This window comes from Pelophylax lessonae (assembly GCF_965119305.1).
Source record: "Pelophylax lessonae genome assembly, chromosome: 1".
Taxonomy (NCBI): domain Eukaryota; kingdom Metazoa; phylum Chordata; class Amphibia; order Anura; family Ranidae; genus Pelophylax; species Pelophylax lessonae.
This window is the reverse complement of record NC_138768.1, coordinates 555740920-555758648: the sequence shown is the minus strand read 5'-3', so window position 1 is coordinate 555758648 and position 17729 is coordinate 555740920. Positions and strand designations below refer to the sequence as shown.

The window sequence follows — 17729 nt, the reverse complement described above, 5'->3', positions numbered from 1 at the left end:
CCACCTATAAGAAGTTGAGCTTACACTCTTCCTGGGTGTATAAAGGAAGAAAGGGAGTTGTGGGAAATTAAGTAAAGTGGCCTGCACCTGTATTTGAGCACAGAATAAAATGGGAACTTAGCCATACATCTTTACCTTTTAATGGCTTTAGTTTTTTTCAGAAATATGCTCCTTCCTTGTTAGGCTGCACAACAGTCATACAGGCAATGGTCCTAGGGAGGAAAACATGCTCAGCTCACTCAATAACACTCTATGCACGGTATGCTAACTGATATGGGAACATGCTGTTATAATTCACACAGGCTTCGGCACGCAGTTGGCAGTTGGCAGTTGGCACAGGCATTCCCCCTGGGTTGTGTACAAGTGTGTAGCGCACCTTATGTAGGAGCCGCAAGTAGAACTGGAATTCCTCACCCCAGTGGCGTAGCGTGGGGGGTGCAGGGGGGGCCGGCCGCACCGGGCGCAACATTTGGGGGGGCGCATTCCACGCCAGTGTCACTCTAGCAAACTTTAAAAATTCTTCCTAGCGTGTCACTTCAGCCGCCGCCATCTTCAGGCTAAACGATGGCCAGTCGGCGCCCTGTGATTGGGCCAACATTGTCATGTGCGGCAGCGGGGCTGGCCAGTGGCAGAGCCCCGCCTCGCTTCTGGAGCCCGCCTCGCCGTCTTCTAAGTCAGCCCTGCATGTGCTTCCATCCCGCCTCCTCTAAGCTCTCACAATCCTCCCCGACCCGCCCCCGGTAAGGACTCGATGACGCGGTGGTGTCCTCTGTGTAGTGGGCAGTGTAGTGTAGTGGGCAGTGTAGTGGTCAGGTAGGAATCAGGTAGGTCATTGTAAGGGTCAGTGTCGGGGACAGGTAGGTCAATGTAGTGGCCAGTACAGGAATCAGGTATGTTAGCGTAGTGGACTGGTAGGTCAGTATAGGAATCAGGCTGGTCAGTACTATTGAAGGGACTCGGGGAGTACCAAAAGTCCGCATGTTAGGGGGCGCAAATTACTTGCCTTGCGCCGGGCGCTGACAACCCACGCTACGCCACTGCCTCACCCTGCACAGCCAGGCACACCAAATTTTCACAGTCTCCCAGAGTCAGAAAATAGTCCAGTACTTTGTTTTTGTATTTATTGAGGGGATACAACTTGGATGGAGAGTAGGGGTATTACGGGATGCCCACTTGATTTCAGACAACTCTTCAGGGACAACTTTCATTTATACAGTCTATATACACTCCTCTGCTTCCTCCAGCACTTCACTTGCTTGCAGAAAAAAAACACAGACTCAGCTGGGACAATTTAATAATTCTGGCAAAGCCCTCAGACAGATTGGAGTAAGAGCCCTTTACAAGCACCCCCCCCCCCTTTGGTTGTGTAGCAAAGTCCAGTGTCCAGCCCAGCTTACATCCCTGTGGCTGCTGATCCCAGCACCACCACTTTAGGCACTGCCACCCCACATGGCTGCTGCTGCCCCTTTCACTAGCCCTTCTGGCTACACAGTCCTCCCAGACTGACACACTTCCCACAGTCTTTCCAGACTGCACACTCACCAGCCCACCCGGCTGACTTCTCCTGGAGATCTCCTGGACATGCTGACTCTCTCGTGCTGTCCTCACACCTGCTCCCGTGTCACCAGGAAGGATTCCTCCATGTGTTGTAGAGGGTCCCTCCAGCATCCGAGCCCCGGGCCTGAGGCCACCACCCCAGATTAGGGGGCAAATTCATCTCCATCTTCCACCCGACTGCCCCTGCTGGCATGACCCCAGAGTATTTAGGAGGTGCCCGTCCCCTGCCAGCCCATCTGCTACTCCAAGAAGCTCCTCCCAGGCTCCATCCTCTACTTCTGGAAGCTTCTCCAAGGTTTCAGAGAGCAGGGGGAGTTACCAGAGGTGCTGCTTGATAAGTCATCCAGCCTCCTGGAGTCACTCATTCCTGGCTCAGATTCAGCCCAGGCCTGGCTCTCAGCCAGGTCAATTTATCTATACTAACAACTATGTACATCTAGCACACAGGAGGGTGCTACAGGCTACAAGATAACTAAGTTGCAGCAGCAAAAATATAACATTTTCTCATAACAGTAATTTAGCAAGGATTTGCACTAAACAGCATGACATACAGATAGACGCTAGAAGGAAACTACGCACTGGTATATAAAATATGAATACAGAAATGGTACAGCAGCGCAAAAGATGCAAACATACTCTTTCAGGTAACTAAAATGCTTAAAGTGGAGCTCCACCCACTTTCGACCCTCCCCTCTTTCACTGCCACATTTGGCACTTTGTAAGGGGAAGAGGATATCGGTCAAAACCAGGTACCCACACCCACTTCCGGTTAAGATCGCCACATAGCGATGTACAAAATTTCCGGCCCCTCCCCCCCCTCACTGCCTTCTGGGAGACAGGTCCCAGGAGATGGGGCGACCATTCAGAAAGCGCAGCACGACTTGTGTATGCGCAGCAGGAAACAGGCTGTGACGCCCCAAGGCTTCACTTCATGTTTCCCTTAGTGAAGATGCCCACGCCTGCACCCAAAGGCAATTGACAAATCGGCTAGGGGTGCGGACATCGTAGGATTCCTGGACAGGTAAGTGTCCTTATATTAAAAGTCAGCGGCTACAGTATTTGTAGCTGCTGACTTTTCTTTTTTTTTTTTTTTTACAGGCTGGAACTCCGCTTTAATGAAAATACATAACAGTGTTTCTTTAATGTACATCTGATTATTACTCAGCAAAGCTATATATACTGTAACAAGGGCAGTAGCAAAAGGTATTGTGAACATACTGTTGCCATAAATGTTTCCAATATAATTTAGCATCACTTATACACCTAAATTGCTTTATGTCTGTACCCAGCACCCACCAAGATGATTTCTTTATCTTGCACGAAGCGGACTTTGATACCCTTATGGAGTCTATGTTCAAAACCGAATTAATTAGTCTTATGTGCAAGCGATATGAGGAGCTAACCAAGAGTAAACTAACCCTGAATTTTGCTGACACGTAAGTATTATATTGTATTTGTCTGAATGTATTCAGTGTGAAGCATGCAGGTAGATGTCAGAGTGACATAAATAAGGTTATTTTATTCCTGTAATGAATGGTTCAGTAAGTTTGATGAACCATTGTGCTGATTGTGTGGAATACCTAAACGCTCCCATTTGACCTATATTAGGGTAAAAGGACAGTACAGGGATCATTCTCAGATACTTCTAATAATAATTACTATATTCTCTCCAGACTACAGCTTAGAGTAAAAAAAGAAGGCTGGGGAGGAGGAGGCACACGAAGCGTTTCATTCCTTAGGGGACAAGGAGACATTGCTCAGCTGAAACCAGGAGGGAAGAACCTAACAATAAGTATTGGAGATGGACTCCCCAAAAACTCCAGTAAGTATCATTCTGAAAGGAGTTTCTGTTTAAAGTAAATATGATAATGATGTCACATCAGACATGATTTGAATATGTTGTCCACACGCAACCTATACCACGGGAGATCTTTACAGGAATAGCTTTCCAGCCTCTGTGCTTATGGTCGTTCCATCAAAGAGGTTTGGGGAATTAGGAAATGAGAAGTAAGAGGCCTCTAAGAGATGTGGCTATGGTCACTATACACAGTAAGATTTTTAAAGAAAATGTTCCTACAAATTTCTGAAAAATCATTCATCAAACTAAAAGTTATCATTGACTCAACACATTTCCTTTGAAGTGTAGATCAACAAAATTTGGTTTGATTGGCATGCCCATGTTTCACTTTTAGCATTCAGTTACAGGATACATGGAAGTGATGTACCTGCGTACAAAATCATAGAAAGAATAAAGCAAGCAAAAGTTTAAATATATTGTATATTTATATGTACATTCTAAGTACATAGGCCCATGGGGTTATACTAGATATATTGCACTATACTAGAATATATGTATAATTCTAATTATGCCAATAAAAAATAGTTTTAAAATTAAACAAACTTTTCTTTCAACTTTTATACGTTTGAATGCCATATATCTTAGTTGAAACAAATTAATGTTTGTGACCCCAAAGAAAAACTTTTTTAAATCTCTTTAAATTTTTGTCTTTTCATAGAAATAAGAAAGTTATTGCTAAATAAACAGGTCTGTTGGGAAAATGTAAAAATGTGTGTAGCACCCTTGTCTTAAGCAGGGTTGCTAGTAAAATTTAGTTTGCTGGGCAGTAACTAGCTTGGCTGATTTATAGCACTGTGGTATATTGGACTTCCTCTTAATCTGGGTTTGGCTGCAGTTCTCCCTTCTGTCAGTAGGTGGCATTGTTGGCTCTGACATTAGAGTGAGAAATACAGCTAAACAGGCTATGAATATGAATGTCTCTCTTAGCCAATTACATTGCAACTGGTGCATGCTGGGAGAGGCTATTTAACTGGAAGGAAGTCCAATGCTCTCTCTCTTGCCGCCCGGACCCCTTTGGGGAGGGTGTGTGCCGTTATGCTGCTGCTGGGTAGGCCTGAAGCCTGGGGCCTAGCCACATGTCTGGGACCCTGCTGAGGAGAGCCAGTGATCTGCATGGAAGTGAGTATCCACAGAGATCCAGCAACCCTTGTGAGTTACCTGCCTGTTTAATATAGAAGACAGCTGTCCAGCCAGTACAGACCACTAAAAGAGATTGGATCTAGGGGAGAGGAGTTGCCTCCCAGATCAATCTGAAGTTTCATGGATACTGAAAGGGACTGGACTCAGGGGAGAGGAGTTTCCTCCCAAACCAGTCTGAACCTCAAGGTCTGTTATCCTGTACCGATATCTAAGTGCCTGTCAGTTTTGTAAACGGAGTCTGCCAATTTGACTGTTCGCTAAGAGTGTCCTGTGCCCTACCCCTCTCTCCCTCATTTTATTTTTTCCTTCTGTTGTTTCAAGCATAAAAGTGACTGGCGTCCATCGTTTCTTCTACTTGTATCATTACCCACCATGCCCTCTCTGCCTCTGTCACCACTAGGCCCTAGGAGGTTCCAGGGGACCGTTACATGTGATCTGGTTTATAAGGAGTATACAAGAGCCTAAAGGGATTGTAAAAGCAGAAGTTTTTTTTTTTTTTTTATCTTAATGCATTCTATGCATTTAGATAAAAAAAACCTTCTGTGTGCAGCAGCCCCCTAATACTTACTTTAGCCCATCTTTATCCAGCGATGTTGCAGGAATTTCTCTGCTGCCCGGAACTCACTTCCTCATTGGCTAAGACAGCAGTGCAGTGCAATTGGCTCCCGCTGCTGTCAAAATCAGTCAGCCAATCAGGAGAAAGAGAGGGCGTGGCTGGGTCACGGATCCGTGTCTGTATGAACACAGGGAGCTGTGACTCAGCTCTGTGGTCATTCAACAGGAGGGAGGGGCCAGGAGCACAGAAGAGGGACCCGAAAAAGAGGATGATCCAGGCCACTCTGTGCAAAACCAACTGCACAGAGAAGGTAAGTATACCATGTTTGTTACTTTTTTTTTTTTACAATCACTTTAAGTCCTAAAATTCAGTGATATTTGTGAAAAATCACCTGGGATATTTTGTGTAGATTGCTACAGAATAAAGAATATCATATTTAATATTATAATGTCTTATTTAGAGCCTACAAGAAAAGAAAAAAAGCAAATTCACTCACACAGACCACCACCTAATCGCCCAGCTCCTGCTCCCCCTGGTAAGTCTTTCCAGAACCATTACCCCTTCATCCTTATTTATTTTTGTTTTTGAGGACTTATGTATACCTTCATTTCATAGGTTCTGTTAGAAATGGGGCTCCTCAGTTCAATTCTGGACATTCCAGAAACCCTACTTACTCTCAGGCCAAGCGACAGGGCAAAGCTCCACCGTCTACTGCCCTCCCTCGACAATCAGCACCTAGGAAAAGCCGTGCACCCTCTGACCAAAACATGGAGTTCCTTAATGTACCAGACCAGGGTGTTGCTGGGTAAGATTTCTTACAATTCTTTTTTTTTTTCATTTTGGGTTAAACTCATACCCTGACAAATGAGTGTTAAACAGGAGTTTAAGCAGTTGTTTCTTCCTCTGACCTGCCAGTACTTGATCAGATGCCACAGAACATCTTAAGACATTATTGAACCTGGAAAGGTAAATATTAGATAAAAAGGAACAGGAAAGTATGTTTTATTTTGTGCTGTGTCTTTTTAAAACTCTTACTTTCTGGTTAGGGGTCCAAGCAACTTCTAAAACCAGTTGGTCAGGGAGGGGCGATTGACAAAGATGATGAAAAGCCCAACTGCCCATCAGCACCAGGGCCATGCTGCTTTTTGGGACAACCCCTTTCAAAGCACCCTTCTAAATGCTGAAGAGCATGTGAGCTGGTATTATTATATTTTTCTGCTCCCTTTGGGAGCTATGGGAATACCAGCTTCCAAAGCAAAGAAGCACTTCAAAATACATACTCCCCAAGCCTAACTAGAAAATAGTTTGAATATTGTGCTGGATGACAAGCACTGGTCAAACTTCAGAATGCTTTAATATTTACTGAGTGATAAAAGGGATGAATAGCAAAAAAAAAAAAAAGAAAAGAAAAGGACATTTCCCATTAAATGTTTGATCTTGGGCAACTCTTGTTTGATTAATTGTTCACTCAAAGAATGTTGAACGAATCCACAGTCTCATTGGCAAATGGAAAATGTAAAAGGATAACCTCACAGTGTAGTATTTTAGAATTGCTTATTAAAATATAAAAATCTACACTTACATTAAGTCAGATAAACCAAGCATCAAAGGAAAAGCAGGAATGCCAGTTTGCATTCCACCTGCATGCCACTAACACGGTTAGTGGTAGGAGCGCGATTTTTGCCCTTCTTCATTGTTCATATATTCCGGCTTTGATAGCTGTAAGACACGCAGCTCCTATAATAGAGTACACAGAACTTTGCACATGAACCACAGGGATGTGATATTACTAGTCACTGTAATAATGGTTTAGTAATCATCTCGGGTATGAAAGATTTTGAAACATGGGACTGCACAATGTCCGACGTCACGATCGGGACAATAAAATCTAGTTTCCTTTCTTATTTTCCTTCCACTGTCATCTCTCTTTGAGCAACACGTACATCCTTGTAGGTGCTGACTTTTTCTCAGTTGGTGGGATGTACTTCATGAAGTGACGACCAGTCAGGCGTTCCGGGTTGACAACGCCAACAGCACAACGTCCAGATCTATTCCCAGCCATTAATGGTGTTTGGTGATTCAGAAATATATGTTCGGCAACTTTCCAAATGAAGTCCAAATGAATCACAGGCTTGTCACTCTTTTTTTTTTCTTAAAGCGGAGTTCCGGGCACAGATGTCATTTTTTAATGAACATACCCCCGGGACAGTCAGGGCTAGCACATTCCACAATGGCTAGCCTCTGATCTGTCCCGGTTCGCACTTACCTTTTAGAAGAAATACTTACTTATAAAATTTCTTCCACAGCGTTTCCATCTCTCTTGTGGGCAGCTGAAGCCGGCGCGGTCCTCTTCTGCGTCTTCTTCCGCGTCTTCTTCTCCCAGAATGCGCCGCACCGGCCCCTCTCGTCACTTCCGGCGCGGCGCCGCATTCCTAAACAGCTTCTGGGCATGCCCAGAAGCTGTTTAGCAGGGGAATGCGGCGTCGCCCGGAAGTGACGAGCGGGGCCGGTGCCGGCGCATTGATTCCTGGGAGCGATGACGTTTAGCTCCCAGGAATCATCGCAGCGCAGGAAGTGACGGGGTGAGCCGCGGCTCCGAGGGAGGAAGTACCCTGAGGTGAGTATTTACGATCGTCAATTACAAGGTGAGTTTTTAAAAAAAAAAGAAAAATCTAACTATCCAATTCCTTTTCCGGTTAGGCTGAACTAGCGGACGGGCACAACCAAAAAAATATAGTTTTTGTGCCCGGAACTCCGCTTTAACAGAATGTAGGCATTCCACAAGCATTGCTCAAGAAGATGTCAAGAACTTCTTATAGTACTTCTTTTGCTGTTTCCTCATTGCTGGGTAAAATGTCATTGCTTGGTCGCCTCTGTCGACACCTCCCATGGTGTTGTTGTAGTCTATCACTACTTGTGGCTTCATGACTTCTTTCCCACCTTTCATGTGTACCATAACAGTGGAGGTGTTATACACAGTACTCATTAGGCACACATCTTTCTTGTCCCTCCATCGCAGTGCCATTATTTTGCCTTTCTGCCAGGCAACCATTTTTCCTGTCTTGAGCTTCTTTTTGCCAAACATTGGCAGCATGTCGCGCCGGTTAGCCCTTATGGTTCCATTGGCATCAGTTTTGTTTTTCTTTTTTGTAGAACCTCATAAACTTCAGGAGATGTATAAAAGTTGTCAGTTGCTACACAATAGCCCTGGTTTAGCAATGGCTCAATTAGTGAAAGAACAGAAGATGTTGCCATTCTATAATTGCTGTATTTTTGATCAAATTTTGTTCCTTTTCACTATATTACTGAATTCCAAATGTAGATAGTTGACAATTTGCATAGCATGTACCATTTTACGCCAAATCGTGCCCACTTTGATGCAATGTATTGTTCCCAGCTGAGCCTTCCCTTGTAGGCCATTAGACTTTCATCTATGCTGATGTCTCTTTCTGGCACATAGCTCCATTGGAAATTCTGTAGAATCGATCATTTGATATATTTCCCAAATTTTCTTTAGTTTTGGTGCAGGATGAGTACTTTCATCAAATTCTTCATTGTTTTCGAAGTGGAGATATTTCATTATGAGGGAGAATCTGTACTCTGACATGACCGTGCCAAAAAATGGAGTGGCAAGTAATGTATTGGTTGTCCAATACCACTTCTGCAGGGGTTTTTCTCCACCACTCCGTGAAGAATTATTAGGTCCAGTAATTTCCCAATTTCATCTGTGGTCACTGGTTCCCACTTTCTGCATCATGAAAACTTCTGATGCGTAGCCAATTGTTGCTCTTTGTACAAGTTTGTCTCGGTAACTATTTTTTCAATAACCTCATCGGTCAGAAATGTTTGTAGTTATGCCAAGGGGTTATCATGGTCAACATCAACTTTCATACCAGGTGCTCAAGTAAAAGGGAATCTTGGGGGGGCTACCTGATCCGTACCGCAGTCAATAGAGCACCAAGTTCTTGCATCGCTGAGCTCAGTCACAGAATCATCGCTGTCGTCACTTTCAGCACCTGATGACGAATTTTCCCACTAATCACTATCGCTCAGTTCTTCAAATTATTCAGATTCATTGTCGCTGTTTTCCAGTTCGACTAAAAAGGCTTTTGAGCTAAAAGAACGCTTTTTTGGACGCCATGGACGTTCTCAATTTTCCAGGCACAAAGTACTGCAAAAGTACAGGCAGGGCACTGGAAAAGCCACTAGGTGAAAACCTGTGGTAAAATGGCCTGATACAAAGTTGTAATCTTAACAGATTACACTGTATCATGTCATTTGTTTCATTTATTTTTTTAATCTCCCGCCGGTTCCAACCTCTTTGCGTCGCGGCGCTCGCAGGGAAGGGAATCGGAAGTCAGGGGAAGGCATCAGCCGGATCACACAGCGAGGACAGCGGAAGGATGGTGGGGGAGGATGGTAGGGGATCATAGCGGAAGGTAAGTGTGATTGTGGGGTAATCCCGAGTGTGGCTCGGGGTTACCACTTTTGGCACTGTATATTAACCCCAAGCCACACTCGGGAATACCGCCAGGGAGGTTAACAAAATGGAACGTAAATGAACAGAAGAGAAAATCAAATCAATATTTGGTGTGACCACTCTTTGCCTTCAAAGCAGTATCAATTCTTCTGGGTACACTTGTACATAGTTTTTGAAGGAACTCAGCAGGTAGGGTGTTCCAAACATCTTGGAGAACTAACCACAGATCTTCTTTGGATGTAGGCTGCTTCAAATCCTTCTGCCTCTTCAAGTAATCCTAGACAGACTCTCTGATGTTGAGATCAGGGCTCTGTTGGTGCAAACCATCACTTCCTTGTTCTTCTTTACACTGAAGATAGTTCTTAATGACATTGGCTGTATGTTTTGGTTGTTCTGCTGCAGAATAGATTTGGGATCAATCACACGCCTCCCTGATGGTATGGCATGATGGATAAATATCTGCCTGTTTTTCTCAGCATTGAGGACACCATTGATCTTGACCAAATTTCAAAGTCCATTTGCAAAAATGCAGCCCCAACTTTACAAGGAACCCCCACTGTTGCCTGCAGGCACTCATTATTCAACAAAAAAAACGGACTCATGTATGGGCTGCCTTACATTCACTTTAAAGCAAGATAAGAAATAACTGCATGATCTTGATCTGTAATATAATGAATAATTAGACAGTCAATTTAATTCTTACAGTTAAACGAACAACATGTTCATTAAATAGCCCTAAGTGGGCTATAGGGCATTGTTTAAATGGTGCATAAATGTCACTCTATAACCTATCTCCTTTTTCCCAGTCTGTTGGTTCAGTTTGTATTGTACCACCCTAACATTTGTGTTATGGATCTCTATGTCCTCCAGGTCCCTCTTCCTTCTTGTAGTGATAGGGGGTTTAAGTATCTTGCCATTAGATGCTCTGCCTGATAATTCTACTTGCAGATTTTTCCTACGTTTGCCTAAGCAAATATTGTGCATTGTCAGTCATAACAGCAGGTAGTATACTGCTCACAAGCTCCATAGTCCTCAATTTGTCTGGAATAAGGAGTACCTGGTGTTAGAGTGATATAGGTACTCACTCTACCATTATCAGGATAAGGTCCTTGAATATAAGTGCTCACGTGAGGGCTGATCTCTGATTAAGGATAGATTGCAGCTCAGATTTCAATATGGCAGCATCAGTATCTGAGAAAAGAGTGCCCGAAGATTGCTGCAGTATTGTGAAAGCAAGAGGCCAGTGTGAAAAGAAATAAAGTGGATAGAGGTAGTATAGAAATGCCTGTAAAATTCACTTACATTTGAAAATATATATCACCATTTCTAGGAGGTTTATTTTAAAAAGGTTAATTTTGTGTTTATCAGCAAATTACAATACAGCCTTGTGAATAAGAACATCATTTCTGGAGTTGACATTACTTCATTACCTTATTTGCATTGCAGGGTACAAAGGAGAAGGAGTGTCAGTAATAGACCTCCACCTGGAGTAGGCCATCCAAAACCTCAGGTCAGGCCTGTTCATCCTCGCTGCAGAGCTATTTACCAGTACATTGGACAAGATGTTGATGAGCTAAGCTTTAATGTTAATGATGTTATTGAACTTTTGTTGGAAGGTGAGTGGCAAACAGAGGTTTTTTTTTCCCCTGACAAAAGTAGGATTGCATATTAGAAAACATCATATTTTTTTTTTTAATTCAGCCATTATTCCTCGTGCAGACACAGGTATTCACAGAACCTTCTTTAACCACTTAAGAACCAGGCCTATTTCTGGCACTTGTTGTTTACAAGTTAAAATCAGTATTTCCTGACGCCAACATGGCAGCATACACATGATATAGCTCCGCCCCTATATCCACCCACAGGACCTGTTTAAATCTATAAAAGTGTGACTGAGAGCAACCTCCCCATTCTCCTTTTTGTCCTCAAAAGATTAACACCTACAGACCATCATATTCAATACAAAAGCTCTTACCTACCAACTACGTCGAAGTTCCGTCTGGGTTCAGCCTCTCCCAGGTCGAAGTCCTGCATCTTAGGCATGCCAATGGCGCCAACAAGGTGGGGAACCCCTTCTGGTGGTCTTCTGGGGTGAGGAGTTCTCTTGGTAGAGATGGTGTCCCTCTCGTGGCTCCCATGTTGTGGGATCTGTTTATTGCAGCAGGGGCAGCATATCTCCTGTTTCTTTCCTTCTTTCCTTTGGTGTCTTTCTGTTAGGGGGGTCGGGGTTTGCATCAATAGTCCCTATATATATATGTATATCGATATATGTATTGTTATAAAATATTCCCTGGTGGTTTAGTGGATTGTGGGTGCAATAACTCCCTTTTCTTACTGCTCGTTGCATAGGGGTAGGAGGACGCCGGAGCGACTGACTTCCGAATCCTCGGTGTCCCCATGTGATGCGGAAGGGCGGCACATGCGTGGTAGCCTTGTGTGTCTGCCGCGGCCATTTTCCTGAAGCCCGAGAGACGCCGGCGCATGCGCAGTGCGTCCTCGGTGCTCGGCAGTCATCTTGGATGAGGGGAAAAAGTAGTTAAGTAAAAAAAAAGTAGTAGGTTAAAAAGAGGTTTTTTGTATTATATGATTATTTTACTTTAAAAAAAAAAAAATGTGTGTGTGTGTGTATAATATATATATATATATATATATATATATTTTTTAAAAAATATGTTTTTTTAGGAAACTTTGCGAGGGGGGGGGGGATAGTCGTTAAAAGTATATAGGGGTTCAGTGTATTGGCGTAGATTTAAATAAACACAGGTGTTTATTTCATATCACAAGGTATCTTTGCATGTATACAGATAGAAAATTATTAGAAATCTTCCCTCTTCCTTTCCTTTCCTTTCTATGACTATGCAGCCCCCCTGCACCTTTCGGTATTCCATTTTTCAACATGATCTTACCGTCACACATACAAGACCACCACCATATCAGGTAAGAGCCAACATCGGGTAAGTAAGAAGAAGCGGGAAAAAAGAGTGCCCTATGCCCTGACGAGCGTGCCTTTTTATCTATTTCAGCCCCAGCCGCTCGCATTCCCGCTACACAAGGTCCAGAGCCTCTCTGGATCACCAAAGTTTCTCCAGGGCAGAAAGTGACTCCTCGAGTCCTGGCAGGCCTCAAGCACGAGGACGCAAATGCTCTCAAAAAAGAAAAAACACAGCATCGCCACAGCGGGCGCAGCGCCCGAGAGGCAAATGCTGGTTGTGCGGAGACGACCCAATGGAGGGAAAATTGGTGTGCAGTCTCTGCTTCAGACAGCTAGCCAGAGACCAGGAGCTTGAAAGCCAGCAAGTCTCAACCCTGCTGAAAAGGGTAGTTCAAGACTCGCTGGCGGAGTTTTCGGGGCGCCTTACGCAGCCAACGGCAGGTGGGAAAGTCACGGTTCCCATACCGGCTCATGATCCTACCATCCAGGCCTCCTCGGAAAGGAAAAGGCCCGGTACGTCAGGGATAGCGCCAGCTCAGCGGACCCCGCAAGCTGAATCCCCAGGTTGAGCGAAACACAGCGGAACATCCGGGAAGAAGGGGAAGAAATAACCTCCTCGGCGGAGGACCCAGAGGACTCCGGTTTAGAATTTTCCATGGTTTCCCCATTTATATAAGCCGTAAAGGCGGCACTGGAATGGGAGGACCCGGAACCCCCCCAAAAGAGGGGGAAGACTTACTACCCCAGGCTGCAAAAGCAAGTTGCTACCTTCCCTCTTATGGCAGAAATAAGAGGTCTGTTTCAGGAGGAATGGGAGAAGGGAGAAAGAAGATCCGCTTCTTCCAGTAGACTCCAGAAGCTATACCCCCTCACAGAAGAGGACGGGGCGTCATTGTCCAATCCGCCTGTGGTGGACGCGGCAGTCGACAGACTGGCCAAAAATGTGACCCTCCCAATGGAGGATTCCTCCTCCTTCAGGGATGTTCTAGACAGGTGCATCGACACTGACTTAAAAAGAACCTACCTTGCAGCAGGTAGCGCCTGTAAACCAGCAGTGGCATTAACATCTGTGGCAAGCGCCATAAGAGTATGGACGCAGAATTTGGAATGCGCCATCAATAGCCAATTGCCGAAAGACCAGATTATTAAAGCTCTGAATAAAATAAAACTTGCCGCGGACTTCACGGGGAAAGCGGCCATAGACATCATTAGGTGGTCCGCAAGAGCAATGCTCAGCTCGGTGACAGCCAAGAGAGCCCTGTGGCTAAAACCCTGGGCGGCAGACCCTTCGTCGAAGTAAAATTGCTGCAAGCTTCCCTTCGATGGGAAAGCCTTATTTGGCCAAAAATTGGAGACGCCCATCTCCAGAGTCACGGGCGGAAGGTCGGGTCTTCTGCCTCAAGACAGAAAAACCGGAAGACAGAGGGGACGACCCTCCAGAGGGATACAGAATAGGTTCCGGGAATAGGGGAACTCTCGGTACAACAGAGACTCTAGAAGGAACTGGAGAGGCACTCAATCCACCTTCTTGAGAACTCAAAGAAACAAGGCCCCTACAAATCCCCCTGCCTCCCAGAAGCCCTTTTGACGCCAAACCAGTCCAGAGGGAAACGGTCGGGGCGCGATTGCTCAGATTTGCCCAAATGTGGCAGAATCATTGTCAGGACCGGTGGGTACAGTCCACAGTCCAGCAGGGCCACTATTGGCCATTCAAGCAGCACCCCTCCCCCCCCCCCAGGTATTCCTTTACCCCCACCAAGACATCACAGTCTCCCTCGAAGATGTCAGCACTCCAGGAGTATATCAATATCCTGCTGGATCAGGAGGCGATCGTAGCAGTTCCTGCCTGTCAGAGGTTTACAGGGTTCTACTCGCCTCTGTTCCTGGTCCAGAAAAAAACAGGAGGTTTCAGGCCAGTGATAGACCTCAAGAGGTTGAACCAGTTCATCAGGTTGGAGAGGTTCAAAATGGAGTCTCTCAACACAATAATCCAAATAATCCAACCAGGGGACTGGATGATCTCAGTGGATCTACAGGATGCATATCTGCACGTCCCAATACACAAAGCATATCAAAAGTTTCTCAGGTTCGCGTTAGGGGAAGACCACTTCCAATCTGTCTGCCTCCCCCTGTCAACATCCCCGCGAACCTTTACCAAGGTACTAATTGCAGTCTTGGCCCCCCTCAGAGAGAAAGGGCTCAGGGTCCACCATTTTTTGGACGATATTATTCTTATAGCCCAAAATTTAGACCTCTTAAAACCGCAAAGAGACTTACTTTTGGCCACCCTAAGTACATTCGGCTGGATAGTAAACCTACAGAAAAGCCAGCTGGAACCTACGCGGAATATGGTCTACCTGGGAGCCCAATTCAATACCCCAGAGGCCACAGTCTCTTTTACCTTTACTAAAAATCCCCAAGATAAGGGAAAAGATACAGCAGGCCCTAGCAACATCGGTGATGTCAGCAGCCCAATGTATGAGCCTGTTAGGGGCCATGGCGTCCTGTATTCCGATGCTTCCATGGGCACATTGGAGACTCAGAATCTTCCAGCTGGAGAAAACTGCGGCTAGCTCAACCCATCAGGGTCAGCTTCCAAATGAGCCAAAGTCTTTAGTGGTGGACACGCCAAGACACTTTATTGAGACACCGGCCGTTGGGTCCACAAGACTAGATCACGGTCACTACGGACGCAAGCGCAGCAGGGTGGGGAGCCACCTGCGAAATACACAAGACTCAGGGCAGATGGGAATTCCCGACACAGGGCCTCGTCTCCAACGTCCTGGACTTCCGGGCAGCCTTTATGGTACTAACCACCCTACTACCCTACATACGTGGGCGTCCAGTCCTAATACGCATGGACAATACAGCAGCAGTGGCATATATACAAAGGCAAGGAGGAACACACAGTCGTTCTCTCCTAGCAGAGGTAGAACCAATAATGACATTGGCACAACAACACCTGGCAGATCTAAGGGCAATATATCTGCCAGGCAGGCAAAACATGGAAGCGGACCTTCTCTCGAGGCAGTTCAGGAACCCGAACGAATGGGCTCTTCACCCGGAAGTGTTCGGGCAGATCGTCCTCCAGTGGGGGCTCCCGCAACTGGATCTCTTTGCTTCCTCAACCAACCAAAAGGCAACCCGCTTCCTCTCGCGCTACCCTCACCCAATGGCGGAGGGGACCGACGCCTTGACACATGTGTGGAGGGCACAACTGGCCTACGCCTTTCCTCCAGTCTCACTAATACTGAGGTTTCTGAGGAGGCTACTAGCAGAGAATCTGGTAGTCATTGCGATACTTCCATACTGGCCACGCAGGCCATGGTTTTCTCTGGCAATGGATCTGAGCACGTGTCCTCCGATCATGCTGCCAGAAACCCCGCTTCTCCTGGTGCAAGGAGACATCCTACATCTGAATCCATCTCGGCTGGCCCTAGCGGCCTGGAGGTTGAAAGGCAAGGGTTACAAGACCTAGGATGTTCACCAGAGGTCATATGTACACAGTGGCGTCTCCAGCTTTCATATTTAGGGGGGCACATGGGGGGACAGGGACAAAAGTAGGGGGGCCAACTATAAAAACGCAATATATATATATATATATATATACACTCTATCTATCTATAATAGAATGCACTCCAGAGGCCTTGTTACAAATTCACGTTTGTTTTATTTGTTGAAAATACAATACACATGAGCGTCAACGTTTCACGGGAAATACTTGGTGCCACCAACTACTGCCCCACCCCTCACTGACAGACCCCCACCAACTACTGACCCATCACTCACTGACAGACCCCCCCACCCCACCAACTACTGCTCCACCCCTCACTGACAGACCCCCCCACCCCACCAACTACTGCCCTACCCCTCACTGACAGACCCCCACCCCACCATCTATTGCCCCACATCCCCCCCCTTTACTGACACTATCCCAGCCCCTGTGAATTCCCCGGAGATAAGCATTCCTGACAATGGATATTAAAAGCATAAACATTAAATGACAATGTGGACTGACACGCTGACAGAATTTTACAGCTGGACATAGCAAACTTACTGACATGTATTATACATGTTTGCCATGTTCAACTGTAAAGTTCTGTCAGCGGATCAGTCCACATTGTCATTTTCAGGGTTGTGAGGGCGGTACGAGAAAGGAAATGTGCAGTGGACTCACTGCTCCACTTACCTGCCACCTCTAAAACCGATGTCCCCGGGCCTGCTCCTTGTGTGCAGGCTGTGTCTGGCTCCTCTGCTGCGTGCTGCTGCCTCGCCTTACCGGTGACTCCACTTATGTTGTCCACACACTCTGGGCCTTCAATAGCATAAAACATGAAACATTTGTGAAAAATTGGCCAAATAAAGACATAAACATGAAATATTCCTGACAATGGGCATCAGTCACGAATATTTCATGTCTATATATTTGAAGGCCCAGAGCATGCGGACAGCATTAGCGGAGTCACCTGTAAGGCGAGGCAGCAGTACGCAGCAATGGAACCAGACACAGCGAGCCAGAACACAAGGAGCAGGCCCGGGGACATCGGTTTTAGAGATGGCACTTCAATAAATTCGGTCAGCATGTCAGCCCACATTGTCATTTTCAGGGGTGAGGGTGGTATGAGATGCAAATGTGCAGTGGACTCAATGTGAGTCCATTGCACATTTGCATCTCATACCACCCTCACCCCTGAAAATGACAATGTGGGCTGACATGCTGAGTATGCTGACAGAATTTTACAGCATTGTTCAGCTGTAAAATTCTGTCAGCTTGGCATGTCAAGCACTGTCCATATCCACATTGACAATTGTTGGGTGTGCGTGTGAGGGTGATATGATGCATTATTACAAATGGCTGGGCAGTGAGTGCACTCAGTCTCACTGCTCCAGTGACTCACCTCCCAGGCAGGCTGAGGCTGCCAGTGCCACCTCTAAGCCGATGCCGCCCTGCGGCTGCTCCTCGTGTCCTGCTGCTGCTGCTGGTGGCTGGCTGGCTGGCTGCTGGCCTGGCTCGGCTCCTCACTCCTCAGTCTGCGACTCCTCCACTCCTCTGCTTGGCCTTGCCTCCGCCGCCTCACTGTCTGGTCCCGACCGTCCCGGCGTTCCGTCCCGGTCCCTGAGTCCCGACAAGCCAGACACCCAGTGTGGACAGTGTGACTGCTGTGCTGAGTCTGACACGTACATCCGGTCAGTCGCCCACCAGTCA

At 46.1% G+C, this 17729-nt stretch overlaps 1 protein-coding gene across 2 annotated transcripts in view; it reads left to right on the top strand.

Moving 5' to 3' along the window:
• Positions 1 to 17729, top strand: part of MYO1F (myosin IF) — a 168703-nt gene that overhangs the window by 138192 nt on the left and 12782 nt on the right. For both annotated transcript variants that reach the window (XM_082263563.1, XM_082263562.1), the window contains exons 23-27: positions 2847 to 2993; positions 3231 to 3379; positions 5572 to 5646; positions 5727 to 5916; positions 11038 to 11207. In XM_082263563.1, coding sequence (XP_082119689.1) covers positions 2847 to 2993; positions 3231 to 3379; positions 5572 to 5646; positions 5727 to 5916; positions 11038 to 11207 — 731 coding nt within the window. The remainder of the gene's footprint in view (positions 1 to 2846; positions 2994 to 3230; positions 3380 to 5571; positions 5647 to 5726; positions 5917 to 11037; positions 11208 to 17729) is intronic.